Source organism: Tamandua tetradactyla, chromosome 2 (assembly GCF_023851605.1).
Source record: "Tamandua tetradactyla isolate mTamTet1 chromosome 2, mTamTet1.pri, whole genome shotgun sequence".
Lineage (NCBI taxonomy): Eukaryota > Metazoa > Chordata > Mammalia > Pilosa > Myrmecophagidae > Tamandua > Tamandua tetradactyla.
In genome coordinates, this window is record NC_135328.1 from 205,591,454 (window position 1) to 205,610,633 (window position 19,180).

Sequence of the window (19,180 nt, forward strand, 5' to 3'; positions counted from 1 at the left end):
CACTTAGTCCGAAATGTAAAGTATTGGTTGTCTTAAGTTAAAACCTGACTTAAGATAAATCAAGCATGTGAACTAAATTTTACTCTTATTGCTCTTATATTAAATTGAGTATGTTTGAAATTAAAAGCTACTTTAGACAGTATTTTATTTTTGTTTCCTTTTTTAACTTTGTATTTTGAAATACTTTCAGAATTATGTAAATAATAGCAGTTACACAAATAGTACAAACCCCAAAGAGAAAACTCTAAATACCCCTATCACTCCGGATACCCAGATTCTATCTGTCCATCAGTCTGTCTATCTGTGTATCTGTACATCTCTCTATATATTTAGCAGTTTATTTTCTATACACTGAAGTATAGGGTGTATATATCATCCTCCTTGAACACTTAATACTGCCATGTATATTTGCTAAGAACAAGAATATTCACTTATATAACCACCTTAAGTACAGTTATCAAATTCAATAAATTTAATATTTATATGAAGCTTACAGTTTTTTTCATATGTCCCAATAATGTCCATTTGAGCCTTTTCTCCTCCCTTCCTAGATCCCTTCAACACATATTGAATTTAATTATCATTGTCAATTTAATTGTTCTTTCTTTTCTTTAGGTGTGGGGACATATATACAACATAACTTTCCCATCTCAACTACTCCCAAGCATACAATTCAGTTGGATTATTCACACTGGCAATATTATAGTACTCTTACTACCTTCTATTACTAAATCTTTCCCATCTCCCCAAACAGAAGCCTTAAAAGTTATACATTCCCCCTAGCAACCTATATTCTAATTTCTATCTCTGCGAACTTACATAATACAATATTTTCTTTGTAGTTATCATGGGGCTTCAATTTAACATCCTAATCTGTAACAATCTAGTTTGCTTACATACCAGTTTAACATCAATAGTATACACAAGCTATGTTCCTGTACCCCTCTATCTCTCTGCCTTTATGTAGTTCTTGTCACAGACTGCATGTTTTAGACATAGATTCAAACCATGGATTTATCATTACATTTTATGCATTTGCCTTTTACATCCTACAGGAAGTAAACAGCTTTAAATATGTTCTCCCACTGACTTCATGTTTTCCCATGAGAAATCCACTCTTGATCTTTTTGAGGCTTCCTTGTACATGACATGGGGCTTCTCTCTTGTGTGGCTTTCTCAATTCTCATTATCTTTGGTATTTGACAGTTTCATAATATGCAGTGGTGTGGTTCTATTTGCATTTATCCTGTGTAGAGTTTCCCCATCTTGGTTGTGTACATTCGTCGTCTTTCATTAACTTTGGAAAGGTTTCAGCCATTATTTCTTTTGCAATAGCCTTTATTCCCCTTTTTCTCTCTCTCTTCTCTGTCTGGGACTCCCACTCACAATGGGTATATTGGTACTCTTGATGTTGTCCCACAGGTCCCTCAAGCTCTGTTCACTTTTTTTCATTTTTTTTTTCTTTGTGCTCTTCAGACCGGATGATTTCAGTTGTCTTATCTTCAGGTTCTCTGATTCTTTCTTTTGCCAGCTCCCATCTCCTATTGAACCCTTCCAGAGAGTGTTTAATTTCTATTACTTGATGTTCAGGCCTATCTGGTTCCTTTTCAGAATTCCCATCACTCTATTGATGATATCTGTTCAACTGTCATTTTTCCTGGCTTTCTTTAATTCTTTTATCCATGTTTTCCTTTGGCTCTTTGAGTATATTTGGGACCTTTTTTTTTAAAAGTCTTCGTTATGTCCTAGGTCTGGTTCTCCTCATTGATGGTTTCTAATGCCTTATTTTCTCCCTTGCCTGGGCTATCGCTTCCTCTTACTTTATATGTTTTGTAATCTTTTGTTGAAACCCAAACATTTTGATTACTTAATGTGTTATCACTGGAATTTAAACTCAGAGACTTCTGTTCTTTAAGCTTGTATCCAGTTATTTTTGTGACACAGCTTTCTCTTGAATGCCAGGAGCTAACAACGACAACTAAACTGAAAGTATAAAGGAAAACACCTTTCCCAGTCTTAGGTTACTTGTAGGAGTGCTTTTCTTCAGAGCTTATCCACATGGTGAGTTTAGAGAATAGCTTGAGACTGAGTATAGGGACCTCCCTGATGTTTCTGCCATACATCTCATTTTAGGTATTCATATGTGGCCCTGGGAATTTCCGAGTTTACAAGCACACAACTATGCCCTCTTACCTAAGAAACTTCTTATGGTCCTGGGCATTGCATATCCTACAGCCAGCAGTTTCCTTACCTTCAGGCAGCTATTTAAATGCTCTCCCACAGAGTTCTGTAGGCGAGCTTAGTGAACTGCCTTCTGCACAGTGGGGCAGCTAGTCCCTCAGGCCACCACCTGACAGATTGGGCCAGACATACCTGTTCTCAGTATGTACATAAGAATGTTAATCTATCCTCTCCAGAACCGGGACCAGGGATTTGTACACTGGGAGCACAGGCTGGTTTAGCCCCAAGCTGGTAAGGGGATGTGGGAGAGGCCAGTTAGGGCACCATTGAGGTCCTAGTGCTTTTTTTTTTTTCCTCCTCCTTTTAAGCTGACTTTTTCTTGATTCTGCGCTTTCCCTGTTACTGCACTCCTTTGTTTTCTGGAGATTTCAGAAAGATGTTTCTACCATTTCTTGGTTATTCAAAGTTTTCTGTTGAAGGGACACAGCCCTGAATCTACTCATGCCACTGTCTTGAGCCAGCAGTATTGTTTTAAAGCAAAAAAATTCATTATGAGAATAAAGGAACAGTCCCTGGGCTTGGCAGCTCCTTCGCTTTGATGGCAATGGGGGCTGCCAGGTTTCTTTCCCGGCATTTCTTGCCGGCCCTAAAGAGAGACTTCTTAACCACTGTAACCAAGGAAGGATATAATGTGAGGTGAGTGGACATAACTCCTATGGAGCAAAGGGTATTAGTTTTTGATACCCATGCATTAGTTCAGGACCTAGAAACTCATAAATTTGACAAAGCACAAGCAGAAACTAGTGTATCAGCATTATCAACTTTTTCAAATGTCATCCTGGATACTATTTATAAGGACATGGTCACTCAAGCTTAACAGGAAAGAACAGTACAGCAGCTAATGGCTTATTTGGATTCCATCAGAAAAGATATGGTCATCCTTGAGAAAGCAAATCTGAGCACAGAGAATGAGAAAATGCTGAATTAGACCAAATTTAACAACAGCTGATGTATGACACCAGTCGAATTAGAGCAGATAATAAATTGGATATCAACGTAGAGAGGAGCAGAGTAACAGATATGTTTACAGATCAAGAAAAGAAACTTATGGAAACAATCACAGAGTTTACAAAAAAAAGATACCCTAACCAAAAGTGTTATTTCAGAAACCAGTCATAAAATTGACACTGAAGAGCTTCCTTAAAAACACTAATGTAGTCTAACAGACTTGAGACAATTCGTTATCTGGCAGCGTCAGTGTTTACCTGCCTGGCAATAGCATTGGGATTTTATAGATTCTGGAAATAGCACCAAACTACTATTTTACACTTCTGCTGCTGCTGACTTTTTGAACACTACACCAGAATAGATTTACTTTGAACACTGTCAACTGCAGAAACACATATGGACTAAAAAGAAGTGTTTTACAATGAGAAGATGTTTGTCTTTATTTTGTGGTATTAAAAGCTGCCATTCAGAACCTGATTAATTTGAGATAGAAGGCTATATTGTCCTTATCTTTTCATAATTTTTACAGACTTATTCAGAGTTTTACTACATTTGCTTGAACAACTGTATAAATCATATAGGATTCCTTTATTGGTAACAAATTAAGAATTACTTCCAAAGGCTTGTATTTATTCAGCTTTTCTGATAACTGTTGCATGATTACATTTTCATATAAAATAAAAGATTATTTAAAAGTGGGGGAAAAAAAACGAACAGAAAAATTAAAAATTCAATAAATCAAGGAGCTTTGGGTATCTCGTTAGAGTTTGTTAGCTATTCGTTCCTGAATTCAAGTATTGGATTCACTGAGATCCTTGGTCAGTCATTTTGATATTCATTGTTTATTCAAGAAGTAAATGATAAGGGCGGAAAGATTATTAGAGGATTGCATATATAAGTTTTAATTGTCTAGCACTAGGTAGGGAGAGCATCAGCTGCTTCTAAGAATCCTGATTCTGCCTTCTTCATACTATAGAGAAGGGAACATTTATTTTAAAGTTTGTCTATTATACATACCTTATTCATTTGATCAAAAAGATATCAGGGGAGAAGATGGCAGCTTAGTAAGACGCACGGGTCTTAGTTCCTCCTCCAGAACAGCTACTAAAGAAATAGAAATGGTACAGAACAGCTCCCGGAGCCACGACAGAAACCAAAAAGACAGCGTACCCCATTCTGGAACGGCTGAACCGACAGGGAGAATCCTCAGCGGTGAGATCACCGAGGGGCGCACGCTTCCCTGGGCCGGGGTGGCTGGCGGCTGGAGTCCCTCCCTCCCTTCTTCCCGGGCTGGCTGGGAGAATTGGACAGGTGGTCTCCTCAAGCCACGGCGGCTGGCGCTCCCCCCCACGCACAGCCCCCTGGACCGGCTGGGAGAATTGGATCGGAGGTCCCCCATGCCGCGGAGACCGGCTACCAGGGTCCCTTCCACACACGTGGCTTTCCGGTCCTGCTGGGAAGGTTGGATAGGCACTCCCCCAAGCTGCGGCGGCCGGCGCCCCCCCGCCATGCTTGAGGTCCCGGGCCGGCTGGGAGATTAGGACCGGCACTCCCCCAAGCCACGGAGGCCGGCGACCCTACCCACGCGCGGATTCCCGGGCCGGCTGGGAGATTCAGATCGGCACTCCCCCAAGCCGCTTCGGCTGGTGACCCTCCCCCACAGCGAGAGTTTTCCAAAGTTAAAGGAGCCACAGCATCTTTTACTGGTGGGACCCGCAGACAGACGAGCACCACCTACTGGGCATGATAAAAACAGAGCCCAGAGATTTCACAAAAAAATCTTTCAACCTGCTGGGTCCTACATCCACGGAAATCTGATTAAATGCCCAGACGCCAGCAGAAAATAACGGATCACGCTCGGAAAATTGAAGATATGGCCCAATCAAAGGAACAAACCAATAGTTCAAATGAGATACAGGAGCTGAGACAAATAATGCTGAATATACGAACAGAAATGGAAAACCTCTTCAAAAACCGAATCAATAAATTGAGGGAGGACATGAAGAAGACATGGGCTGAACAAAAAGAAGAAATAGAAAATCTGAAAAAACAAATCACAGAACTTATGGGAGTGAAGGACAAAGTAGAATGGATGGAAAAAACAATGGATACCTACAATGATAGATTTAAAGAGACAGAAGCTAGAATTAGTGAACTGGAGGATGGAACATCTGAATTCCAAAAAGAAACAGAAACTATAGGGAAAAGAATGGAAAAATTTGAGCAGGGGATCAGGGAACTGAATGACAATATGAAACGCAAAAATATACGTATTGTGGGTGTCCCAGAAGGAGAAGAGAAGGGAAAAGGAGGAGAAAAACTAATGGAAGAAATTATCACTGAAAATTTCCCAACTCTTATGAAAGACCTAAAATTACAGATCCAAGAAGTGCAGCGCACCCCAAAGAGAATAGACCCAAATAGGCGTTCTCCAAGACACTTACTAGTTAGAATGTAAAAGGTCAAAGAGAGAGGATCTTGAAAGCAGCAAGAGAAAAACAATCTGTAACATACAAGGGAAACCCAATAAGACTATGTGTAGATTCCTCAGCAGAAACCATGGAAGCTAGAAGACAGTGGGATGATATATTTAAATTACTAAAAGAGAAAAACTGCCAACCAAGACTTCTATATCCAGCAAAAGTGTCCTTCAAAAATGAGGGAGAAATTAAAACATTCTCAGACAAAAAGTCACTGAGAGAATTTGTGACCAAGAGACCAGCTCTGCAAGAAATACTAAAGGGAGCACTAGAGTCAGATACAAAAAGACAGAAGAGAGAGGTATGGAGAAGAGTGTAGAAAGAAGGAAAGTCAGATATGATGTACATAATACAAAAGGCAAAATGGTAGAGGAAAATATTATCCAAACAGTAATAACACTAAATGTTAATGGACTGGATTCCCCAATCAAAAGACATAGACTGGCAGAATGGATTCAAAAACAGGATCCTTCTATATACTGTCTACAGGAAACACATCTTAGACCCAAAGATAAACATAGGTTGAAAGTGAAAGGTTGGGAAAAGATATTTCATGCAAATAACAACCAGAAAAGAGCAGGAGTAGCTATATTAATATCCAACAAATTAGACTTCAAATGTAAAACAGTTAAAAGAGACAAAGAAGGACACTATCTACTAATAAAAGAAACAATTAAACAAGAAGACATAACAAACATAAATATTTATGCACCGAACCAGAATGCCCCAAAATACGTGAGGAATACACTGCAAACACTGAAAAGGGAAATAGACACATATACCATAATAGTTGGAGACTTCAATTCACCACTCTCATCAGTGGACAGAACATCTAGACAGAGGATCAATAAAGAAATAGAGAATTTGAATATCACAATAAATGAGCTAGACTTAACAGACATTTATAGGACATTACATCCCACAACAGCAGGATACACCTTTTTCTCAAGTGCTCATGGATCATTCTCAAAGATAGACCATATGCTGGGTCACAAAGCAAGTCTTAACAAATTTAAAAAGATTGAAATCATACACAACACTTTCTCGGATCATAAAGGAATGAAGTTGGAAATCAATAATAGGCGGAATGCCAGAAAATTCACAAATACGTGGAGGCTCAACAACACACTCTTAAACAACGAGTGGGTCAAGGAAGAAATTGCAAGAGAAATTAGTAAATATGTCTAGGCGAATGAAAACGAAAGCACAACATATCAAAACCTATGGGACACAGCAAAGGCAGTGCTAAGAGGGAAATTTATTGCCCTAAATGCCTATATCAGAAAAGAAGAAAAGGCAAAAATGCAGGAATTAACTGTCCACTTGGAAGAACTGGAGAAAGAACAGCAAACTAACCCCAAAGCAAACAAAAGGAAAGAAATAACAAAGATTAGAGCAGAAATAAATGAAATTGAGAACATGAAAACAATAGAGAAAATCAATAAGACCAGAAGTTGGTTCTATGAGAAAATCAATAAGATTGATGGGCCCTTAGAAGATTGACAAAAAGAAGAAGAGAGAGGACGCAGATAAATGAGATCAGAAATGGAAGAGGAGACATAACCACTGACGTCACAGAAATAAAGGAGGTAATAACAGGATACTATGAACAATTTTACGCTAATAAATACAACAATTTAGATGAAATGGACAGGTTCCTGGAAAGGCATGCACAACCAACTTTGACTCAAGAAGAGATAGATGACCTCAACAAACCAATCACAAGTAAAGAAATTGAAGCAGTCATTCAGAAGCTTCCTAAAAAGAAAAGTCCAGGACCAGACGGCTTCACATGTGAATTCTATCAAACATTCCAGAAAGAATTAGTACCAACTCTCCTCAAACTCTTCAAAAAAATCGAAGCGGAGGGAAAACTACCTAATTCATTCTATGAAGCCAACATTACCCTCATACCAAAACCAGGCAAAGATATTACAAGAAAAGAAAACTACAGGCCGATCTCTCTAATGAATATAGATGCAAAAATCCTCAATAAAATTCTAGCAAATCGTATCCAACAACACATTAAAAGAATTATTCATCATGACCAAGTAGGATTCATCCCAGGTATGCAAGGATGGTTCAACATAAGAAAATCAATTAATGTAATACACCATATCAACAAATCAAAGCAGAAAAATCACATGATCATCTCAATTGATGCAGAGAAGGCATTTGACAAGATTCAACATCCTTTCCTGTTGAAAACCCTTCAAAGGATAGGAATACAAGGGAACTTCCTTAAAATGATAGAGGGAATATATGAAAAACCCACAGCTAATATCATCCTTAATGGGGAAAAATTGAAAACGTTCCCCCTAAGATCAGGAACAAGACAAGGATGTCCACTATCACCACTATTATTCAACATTGTGTTGGAGGTTCTAGCCAGAGCAATTAGACAAGAAAAAGAAATACAAGGCATCAAAATAGGAAAGGAAGAAGTAAAACTATCACTGTTTGCAGATGATATGATACTATACATCGAAAACCCGGAAAAATCCACAACAAAACTACTAGAGCTAATAAATGAGTACAGCAAAGTAGCAGGTTACAAGATCAACATTCAAAAATCTGTAGCATTTCTATACACTAGCAATGAACAAGCGGAGGGGGAAATCAAGAAACAAATCCCATTTACAATTGCAACTAAAAGAATAAAATACCTAGGAATAAATTTAACTAAAGAGACAAAAAACCTATATAAAGAAAACTACAAAAAACTGCTAAAAGAAATCACAGAAGACCTAAACAGATGGAAGGGCATACCGTGTTCATGGATTGGAAGACTAAATATAGTTAAGATGTCAATCCTACCTAAATTGATTTACAGATTCAATGCAATACCAATCAAAATCCCAACAACTTATTTTTCAGAAATAGAAAAACCAATAAGCAAATTTATCTGGAAGGGCAGGGTGCCCCGAATTGCTAAAAACATCTTGAGGAAAAAAAACGAAGCTGGAGGTCTTGCACTGCCTGACTTTAAGGCATATTATGAAGCCACAGTGGTCAAAACAGCATGGTATTGGCATAAAGATAGATATATCGACCAATGGAATCGAATAGAGTGCTCAGATATAGACCCTCTCATCTATGGACATTTGATCTTTGATAAGGCAGTCAAGCCAACTCACCTGGGACAGAACAGTCTCTTCAATAAATGGTGCCTAGAGAACTGGATATCCATATGCAAAAGCATGAAAGAGGACCCATATCTCACACCCTATACAAAAGTTAACTCAAAATGGATCAAAGATCTAAACATTAGGTCTAAGACCATAAAACAGTTAGAGGAAAATGTAGGGAGATATCTTATGAAACTTACAATTGGAGGCGGTTTTATGGACCTTAAAACTAAAGCAAGAGCACTGAAGAAAGAAATAAATAAATGGGAGCTCCTCAAAATTAAACACTTTTGTGCATCAAAGAACTTCATCAAGAAAGTAGAAAGACAGCCTACACAATGGGAGACAATATTTGGAAACGACATATCAGATAAAGGTCTAGTATCCAGAATTTATAAAGAGATTGTTCAACTCAACAACAAAAAGACAGCCAACCCAATTACAAAATGGGAAAAAGACTTGAACAGACACCTCTCAGAAGAGGAAATACAAATGGCCAAAAGGCACATGAAGAGATGCTCAATGTCCCTGGCCATTAGAGAAATGCAAATCAAAACCACAATGAGATATCATCTCACACCCACCAGAATGGCCATTATCAACAAAACAGAAAATGACAAGTGCTGGAGAGGATGCGGAGAAAGAGGCACACTTATCCACTGTTGGTGGGAATGTCAAATGGTGCAACCACTGTGGAAGGCAGTTTGTCGGTTCCTCAAAAAACTGAATATAGAATTGCCATACGACCCAGCAATACCATTGCTAGGTATCTACTCAAAGGACTTAAGGGCAAAGACACAAACGGACATTTGCACACCAATGTTTATAGAAGCATTATTTACAATTGCAGAGAGATGGAAACAGCCAAAATGTCCATCAACAGACGAGTGGCTAAACAAACTGTGGTATGTACATACGATGGAATATTATGCAGCTTTAAGACAGAATAAACTTATGAAGCATGTAATAACATGGATGGACCTAGAGAACATTATGCTGAGTGAGTCTAGCCAAAAACTAAAGGACAAATACTGTATGGTCCCACTGATGTGAACTGACATTCGAGAATTAACTTGGAATATGTCATTGGTAACAGAGACCAGCAGGAGTTAGAAACAGGGTAAGATAATGGGTAATTGAAACTGAAAGGATACGAACTGTGCAACAGGACTAGATACAAAAACTCAAAAATGGACAGCATAATAATACCTAATTGTAAACTAATCATGTTAAAACACTGAATGAAGCTGCATCTGAGCTATAGTTTTTTTGTTTTGTTTTGTTTTGTTTGTTTGTTTGTGTCTTTTGTTTTTTTCTTTTTCCTTTTTTTATATATATATTTTTTATTTTTTATTATTATTATTTTTATTTTTTCTCTATATTAACATTCTGTATCTTTTTCTGTTGTTTTGCTAGTTCTTTTCCTAAATTGATGCAAATGTACTAAGAAATGATGATCATACATCTATGTGATGATATTAAGAATTACTGATTGCATGTGTAGAATGGAATGATTTCTAAATGTTGTGTTAATTTCTTTTTTTTTCTTTTCTAATTAATAAAAAAAAAAGAAAGGTAAACAAAAAGATACCAGGCACATACTATGGGCCAATTATTGTTCTATGCATTATTGATGCACCCTTCTTATAAAATACTTTCAGCTCTTGTAAAACACTGCAACATGCAGCTACTAAAACCCCAATTTATTAAAAGCATAACATAGCTTTATTATATTCTTTGTGTTCTAAGTGTTACTTAGTTGAAGGCATATTATTTAAATTTTTCAAACATTGGCTTAAATTTAATTCTCAGAAGTTACACATGAATGTTATAATTTAAGGATTTTAATCAGAAAAACCAGGTTTTCTTCCATTGATAACAAAGAGGAGTTAAAGGATCCTTGCTAACCCCTTCTAAAACTTTGAAGAGATTCAGACCTTATAATGCTTTGAGGTTTTTTGCAAGTATCATGCTGTTCAGAATGTTCACTGCCTTAAAGACCATTCACTGCTCTATAATCAGTGGTTAATACAGTGCCAGACACATCAGAGCTTGAATAAATGTTACTAAATAAATGATTAAGGATCACTTATGTTAAGTGGAGAGAGGGAGGAAATGAGATATAGTCTAGGATTTTTATGACAAATAACTTGTATGTATACTCAAAATTGGTTAATTTGTAACCTCACTAAAAAGTAACCTAATGACTTTTGGTGGGGAGCCTGGAGGAAAATACCTAGAGAAGAACATCTAGGTTCACAGAATTTTCCACGTTCTACATGATGCTTCCGTTTCATTCTGATTATTCTTTTTCCATAGCCCAGGAGTTCTATTTCCAAAGAAAGAGCCAGGTGATTCTAAAGATGAGGATGAAGATGAAGATGACTCATCAGAAGAAGATGACTCTGAAGATGAAGAGCCACTTCCGAAGAAAAGGTATGGAAGTATGAAAAATCCTTCTTGGGCAGAGGGCAATAGGTATTTTAGGTTTGAAAATGATACTCTTAGGAGAGCCTGAAGATAAAAGAGTGTGTTAACAACTCAGGATCCTTCTCCCCTTCCTTTTTAACATTTGAACTTGTCTTCTTCCTTGAAGATTCAGGAGCTCTGAACTTATGAAGCATTGTGGATAGTTAATTTACTCTTGGGTCAAGCTATATATTTATATCCATAGTTTGGATATTCAAAGAAAAAGAATTGCATTTTTTCTTAGAAATTATAAATCAACTTCCTTGAATTTGTTGCATTTTTATACCTTTTTAGTAAAGCCTGTAGTAAAAATATAATAAATCACATTCCTATTCTTGACATAGGTGATTTCTACCTGTGCCATTTCTTTTTTGGCAGAGCATTTATTTGATTGTCCTAGCAAAGTGAATCTATCATGTGTACTAAGTGATTGCGTTTGCTCTTGGTTCTCACAGATTGCAGAAAAAAACCCCAGCCAAGTCTCAGGGGAAGGCTGCATCCATGAAGCAGAGAGGGTCCAAGCCCACACCTAAAGTGTCTGCTGCCCAGCGGGGTAAAGCTAGGCCCCTGCCCAAGAAAGCCCCTCCCAAGGCCAAAACTCCTGCCAAGAAAGCCAGACCGACATCCTCAGTCATCAAGAAATCTAGTGGTGGCTCTTCAAAGAAGCCTGCAGCCAGTGTGAGAAAGGAAGTAAAATTGTCTGGCAAAGGCAAATCCACCATGAAGAAGTCTTTCAAAGCAAAAAAGTAAATTTTATAGGAAAAGAGGGTATCATGATAAAATTCAGAATCTTATTTTCTAAGGTCAGTGTGCATTTGTTTTAGTTTTGATGCATTTGAAATTACATTTTTTCCTCCCCTATGAACATTGTGAGGCGGGAATATAAATAAACCAATTTAGGCATTTGTTAGCTTTAGGCACTTTTCTTGGTGCCTCTCCCACCCCCACCCCCCACCCCTGGCCTTTTAATTTCCACAATAATCCTGGACTTTCCTAAACTATGTAATCTGTATTTGTCCTTTTGCTTCCCTTCCCCCTCCCCCAGCCCATTCCATCCCCCCCTCCTTTTTTTTTACGGTCAGCTTTGGCTTTTTTTGTTCTTTCCACTTTTATCTAAATAATTGCAAAGATTTTTATATTTGTGGAAAGCATCTAGAATAGGATGCTGGTCAGGTGCCGGAAATTCAAAAGGAGGCAGTACGGAACTAGATGAATTGTAAAGCCTCCTGCCAGGAGACTTCAATAATAACTGTAGTAATGATTCTTATTTATAAAACTACTCCACTAACCCTTTCTCTACAACTATAAACACACATGTCTTCTTAGCTTTGGGAATAAACCAAAAACATTTTGATTTCACTTAATTCTAAAGATGCAGGATGACTTTGGGCCATTTTTCACAGTGATAAATTTCCAGGTATTTTTCACTGGCCCAGCACCTTGCATTCCCTTGACAGCAAGCACAAGTTCTCTCCACCATTTGTTTCTTGACCGAAGGAAAGTGTAGAAATATATTGAATCTATGATTTCTGGTGTCCACATGTTACCAAAAACCAAAACAAAATCTTCTTGATGAAATGTTTAAATATATTTTTTAATATTTGAAACATGAGTTGTTGCTTCCTGTTTGCCTTTTTTATAAGGAAGTGTTGGAGAGTTAGATCATTGCTAATGTAGAGATGTTAAGTGGAAAAACATACAATTTGCTAAAATAAACTAGATTCCAGATTTGTCTGTGGGTTTTTTCCCCTTCTTTCTTTCCACAGCACTTTTGATATCAACAAATGGCTACCTTTTTGGGATATTAAAAAAAAAGGAAAAAAGCAAACAAAGCCCAACTACCTACCCTTTATTTGTATTTGTTTTGGTATTGTGAAGTTGTGTTAAATAGTACTAGCTTTCTACTTGAGAAATATCAATTTCTGGTTATCATTTATCTTCTCTGTAGCACTTGACATTTTAATTGTCTTAAGCTTTTTGGTGTATATCTTCTGGCTCTTTGAGTGCTGCCAGAGGCTAACGATGTTTGTTTCATATTCATTCCACTTGCATTGTCTTCTGGGATCCCTTCTGCAGCCTAAACTATGGCTGGGAAATGATCTTGAGAAGATTGGCTTGAATTCTATCTATAATCATGTGTGATCCCATCATGAGTTCATTGGAATTTGTGTTGCATGTAAGGCAATCTTTCCTGTTGTAAATCTTCCTTTTTTATGTACATATATTTTGAAAAATATAAATAAACATGGAATTTTAAAAGCTGCTGAACTGTAGCTTATATTTAAAAGTTTCTAGTTTATCTTCAGAAATAGTTGTGTTGCCCTCAATTTGAGTTTTTTTCTACTCTTTGCAATAGACACCATCTACTTTCCTTTTTAAATACAAGCTCCAGTTTATTTGCTTTTATATTGGAGTTAAATGTTTCTAACATGAATGCTCTTATTTAATGACTCAAAGATATAAAAAATAATTTGCATTTTAAGAATTATTTTCAAGATCATAGATCTCAGTTTTTCTTGCTCTCATTATTCAGGTATTCCTTGGCTAGAAGAAAATACAGAGCTGCAAAAGATAACAGATAACTCCTAGGGACCTAATTTTAGAAAGTAATTTTAATTTCTCTTGCTACTTGGCAGTTAATATTGTGGGTGTTAGGTACCTATGCTAAGAATTCTCTACTCTTTGGAATCAAAGTTGCAGGATATTGGTTGGTTTTTGTTTTGTTTTAGCAATACTGTTTTTAAAAAGACTCACTGAGCAGTTGCATTAGGAACTCAAACAGGGTGAGAAATTTAGTCTTGATCATTTAAGATCCCTTCCAACCCTGACATTCTGTTAATTTTCACAAGGTTCACATAAGGACAGTTACTTGCTTCACTGAATGTAAAGCAAAAAGGATGGCCATGGTCTTCCACCCCAGCTGTCGAAGAAATTAATCTTTCTTACATTGAGATAAAGGAATGTTTGATTTTTCCTTTCCAGGCATTCTGAAGGACTAAACCACATTTATAATTTTTACTGCCATATTACCAAAAGGGAAATGGCAAGCCCAAAAAGTAATCCCAGCAGTCTCTAGCATGGATCAATCGTTCCGGTATTGTTAGTGTGCAGTGAGCTCAATTTCAGTGTTTCACGTGGTCTCTGAAACTACATACAAGCTACCTTTGATAAATGAAGTTTCGAAAGTGCTGGGAGAGAGACTGAAAAAAAATTTAGCTTTGCAGAGAAACCTGGAGATCTTTCCTTAGTTGATAAAAGCATTCAACCCAGATAACCAGATCATAGCTATCCACAGCCTTCAAGAAAGGCAGCCTGGCCCAGTGTTAATCTTAGAAAACATATGTTTTAATTACATATATTGCGAATAATTAATAGGAAAGTAAGAATTGAACAATATGCTACATATCTTTGATATTCTTTCCATTATTCCTCTTTTACCAAATTTTGTTAGCCTTAGTCTAAATTTGTTAACCTTTTTTATACTTATTTTAAAGAGCCCTATGAGATTCTTTATCTTGTTTTGAATTAAGCAAAAATTCTAATTTTATCTGTGAAAGAAGAGAAATTCTATTTTTTGTATTGTAAAATATAACATATATACAAAAAAGCAATAAATTTCCAAGTACATTTTAACAAGTAGTTATACAACAGATTTTAAAGTTTGTTATGAGTTACAGTTCCATGATTTTTCATTTTTTCTTCTAGCTCCTCCAAAACACTGGAGACCAAAATAAATATTAAAATAATGATTCAGGAGTCATACTCATTTGTTAAATCCTATCTTCTCTGTTATACTCCTCCACTTTTTATTTTTTGTGATAAGTAACATATATACAAACAGCAATAAATTTCAAAGTACATTGCAACAATTAGTTGTAGAACAGATTTCAGAGTTTGGTATGAGTTACAATTCCACAATTTTAGGTTTTTACCTCTAGCTGCTTTAAGGTACTGGCAACTAAAAGTAGTATCAGTATAATGATTCAGCAATCATACTCATTTGTTAAGCCCTACCTTCTCTGTATAACTCCAACCTTACCTTTGATCTTTCTCCCACTCTTTAGGGGTATTTGGGCTATGCCCATTCTAAATTCTTCGTGTTGGAATGGGCTGTTGATAATACGGGTTGGGGGATGAAACTAGTTGATGTTCTGGTGAGGCTGGCCTCTCTGCATTTCAAGATTTACCTGGTCCAGAAACATACAATCTGGAGGTTGTATGTTTCTGGAAAGTTACCCTAGTACATGGAACCTTTGTAGAATCTTACATAATGCCCTTGGTATTCTTTAGGGTTGGCAGGAATGGTTTTGGTTGGGGTTTGGCAAGTTATGGTAGACAGCAACGTCTAACTGAAGCTTGCATAAGAGTGACCTCCAGAGTAGCCTCTCAGTTCTATTTGAATTTTCTCAGCTAATGATATCTTATTTGTTACACTTTTACCCCCTTTTGGTCAGGATGGCATTGTTGATCCCACAGTGCCAGGGCCAGACTCACCCCTGGGAGTCCTCTCCCACACCACCAGGGAGACTTTCACCTCTGGATGTCATGTCCCACATAGGGGGAAGGGCAATGGTTTCACTTGCAGAGTTGGGCTTAGAGGCCACATCTGAGCAACAGAGGCGGTCCTCCAGATATGGCTGTTAGGCACACCTATAGGTAGGCTAAGCTTCTCCACTACATACATAAGCTTCACAAGAGCAAGCCTCAAGATCAAGGGCTTGGCCTATTTATTTGGGTGTCCCTAATGTTTGACACAGTATCGGGGGTTTCCCCAGTGGTAAAGTTTAATAGTTCCATATATTCTCTCCCATCCCTCAAGGGACTTTGCCAGTAGTTTTTGACTATACTTAATATACTCTGGGATGTATAGCATTACATTAAGCTATACAGGATTAAAGGCTCTCATTCTTCTGGGCTCATGTTTTGATTGTTTAAATGACCTATCCAGACAGGTTGAGTTAGATTATGTGCTACAGAAAATTTAGGATTCTGGACAAAATAAATTCTATTCTTAAATTGAAAAATGACCGTTATAAACTATTCCCTGAAAGATTGTGATTGGCATTCCACCACATAGAGTTGCTTTTGTATTTTCATGGTGAGGGACCGTAACTCACTTCTGCAGAGCAAAAGCTAAAGAAACAGAATTGTTGGAACTCTTGGCTTAGAAGCCACTTAGAGATTGTACAGATCATTAAACAATATCACTCAGAGTTTTCCATTTTACAGAAACTTATCTGTCATTTTAGTATTATATTCTTTCCTATTTTCTGACTCATTTTTCCACAAGGTTTTTAAGTTTAATGGCCTTTCTAATGGAAAATTTTCTACCTCTGATTGTTTTAAATTGATCGGCTTAATTTTAATTGGGGTTTTATTTATTCCTAATGCTGTTTTATCAATAACTGACATGTCACAGGGGCTTAAAAAGCACCTTCCCAAGCCATTTTCTTTAAAAATTGAAAGCCTCTTTCTCTTAAAGTTGTATATGAATATATAATTAACACTACTACTATTATTAAACCTTAGCAAAGAAACCTTACTCTGTGGCCTGAGTATGTTTGATAAAGGGTGGTTATAAGTTTGACTTATTGTTACCATAAATAGTAATGGTGACAATAATAGCTAACATTGAGTTTCTTCCACTTGCCAACCTCTGTTTATAATCCCCACTTTAAAAAATGGTAAACTGAGGTGCAGGATGAGAGATTCAGTAATGTGCCTCAGGTTATGTTAAGTGTCAAAGCCAGAATTAAAACCCAGGTGCTGTGATGGGGCACCATCTCTAACTGCTATATGCTCAATTGCCTCTTGGCAATTTTTCAAGCTTCTGAGTTCTCCCCTTTGTCTTACATACAGCCCAGGGACTGAAAGAGAAAAGACTTCTTTAAGAATTCAGAGGATTTAGAAATGAGATTAAAGTATCAGTTTTGCCAATGATCAGTGTAGCTCTTGTTTTAAGAAAGAGACTTGATAACTGTTAAAATCAGACTTTGGATTACTGAGAAATGTTATCTTGGCTGCACTAAGTTTTTCCTTTTTTTAAAATCTGTACAGGTCATTCTCAAATCCTAGCTACTGGACATTTTCTGACTTTGTCACAATTTATTTATTATGGGCACATTATTTCTGTACACAGGATGCTGATACCTGTGAGACTTTTCCCCCCAGGAGCCACAGTATCTATCAAAACTTTCATGTTGCTAAGTGAGCAGCTTTCTTATTTCCTAAACTGTGAACTTGTATTTCATGAGGCCCACCAAGAGAAATTCCAAAATGGGGAACGACTGAATTTTCTCAAAACAACTGAGTTTTTTGGACGTGTTATCTGCTTAGTAATCTTGAGATGAAATGTTAGAAATCCTTAGACTTTATACTCATGATTCTGAAAGAGACCTTACTCTCCAGTCTGTCTTGCTAACTGGTCAGATTTGTTTGCCCAATACCAATAGATGTTCTTCTCTTCCCTAAACCCAGGGAGTTTCACAGTATATTTGGTCATCCATTTTTAGTTTAAGAACTTTTGCTCTATAAAATTCCCATGTCAAACTTATATCCTTTGTGTTACCTGTTGGTATAACTCAAATTTGTGGCTATATAGAATAAGAAATTTCCATCAGTTCCAAATTGAGATTGACTTCTGTTATAAGTATATCACTCAGGCCCAGTATCCTAATATCTGTGATAGGCTGTGACCCTACACACTGATCCCTGGGACCCTTACCACCTAACCAGCTGTGTGGGCAGGCCACTTAATCTCCCTAAGTCTTACTTTCCTCATTTGTAAAATAAAGGGAATACATCTTTTATTTTTAGAATACCCAGAGGCAATGTGAGACCCTCAAGTATCAAAGAAAGATTGAGCTATGTTCAATACACAACCATTGCTAAATAAAGCATTTTAGAATTTTAGAAAGCACTGATTTTTATCAAAAACCAGAATATCCATTTTCCGAAGAGTCCAATCTTCTTTAAACTACCATTCATTGGTGTTTATAGTTATTAGGTGCTTTAGTTGTATTATATCAAATTCTCATAAATACGTTCTCAAGGATATGTATAATTAATCCCAATTTTCAGAGGCAAATTCAGTAAATTTACCCAAAATTAAACAAGAAATAAGTACATAAACCCAGGTTTGATTGACTCATCATCACTCATTTTTAGTAGTTTTGTATACTATTCAGGTAGCAAATCACCTGGCAACAAGTTAAAGAAGATCATACCATGAAGTTAATGGAGATGGTGAGTAGATTTTAGAGGCAGTTTTTTAAACTGCTAGGAGGTTACTTGTTTAAAAATGTGGGGGGCAGGCCACAATTGTTCAGTGGGGAGAGTTCTCACCTGCCATGCCAGTGAACTGGGGTTCAATTCCCGGAGCCTTCCCATGTCATAAAAAGAAAAAAAAAATTTAAAAAAATGTGTGTAGGGGGGAAGACAGGAGGGAAAGAGGGTGGGGGAGAAGAAGGAAGAAAGAAATGTATACCTTGAGCTTCAAAAGCTAAAGCAGAAGAGAAGAAAGGTCAGGTAAGAGAAGTGATTCCTTTCTCAGCTGCAGCCACCAGAAGTCTAGGCAGCATCAGCTGGCACTCTTGTCGGGGTGAAAGAGGAGCAGGGCTACAGAGAAAACTGCAGCTGATCAATGTGCAATGTTTTCCCTTTAATTAAATATCAGCTTAAGTTTTTAAACATACACATTATTTTAGGTAGTACTTGATATTATCTGCCTTTTCTTTCAGAAATGCACCCCTGAGCTTCCTATTTTAATTCTTTCAAAGAAATTTCTAACAAATGTTTTTTGTCAGACCTGTACTTTTTCCAGACCTGTTCTTTTCAGTTGGGAAAGTACTAGGAACAATTCCTTATTTCCCTGCTTTTCAAATGGGGAATAGGTAACAAGACAAACATGGTGCC

At 37.0% G+C, this 19,180-nt stretch overlaps 1 protein-coding gene and 1 pseudogene across 6 annotated transcripts in view; both read left to right on the forward strand.

Moving 5' to 3' along the window:
* The window catches only part of HP1BP3 (heterochromatin protein 1 binding protein 3), a 52,342-nt gene extending 38,817 nt beyond the window's left edge, over positions 1–13,525 (forward strand). For all 6 annotated transcript variants that reach the window (XM_077150991.1, XM_077150994.1, XM_077150992.1 and 3 more), the window contains 2 exons: positions 11,117–11,233; positions 11,722–13,525. In XM_077150991.1, the coding sequence (XP_077007106.1) occupies positions 11,117–11,233; positions 11,722–12,016 (412 nt within the window). In that variant the 3' untranslated portion in view covers positions 12,017–13,525. The remainder of the gene's footprint in view (positions 1–11,116; positions 11,234–11,721) is intronic.
* On the forward strand, positions 2–4,597 carry LOC143674796 (coiled-coil domain-containing protein 90B, mitochondrial pseudogene; annotated as a pseudogene).
* Positions 13,526–19,180: the final 5,655 nt, after the last annotated feature.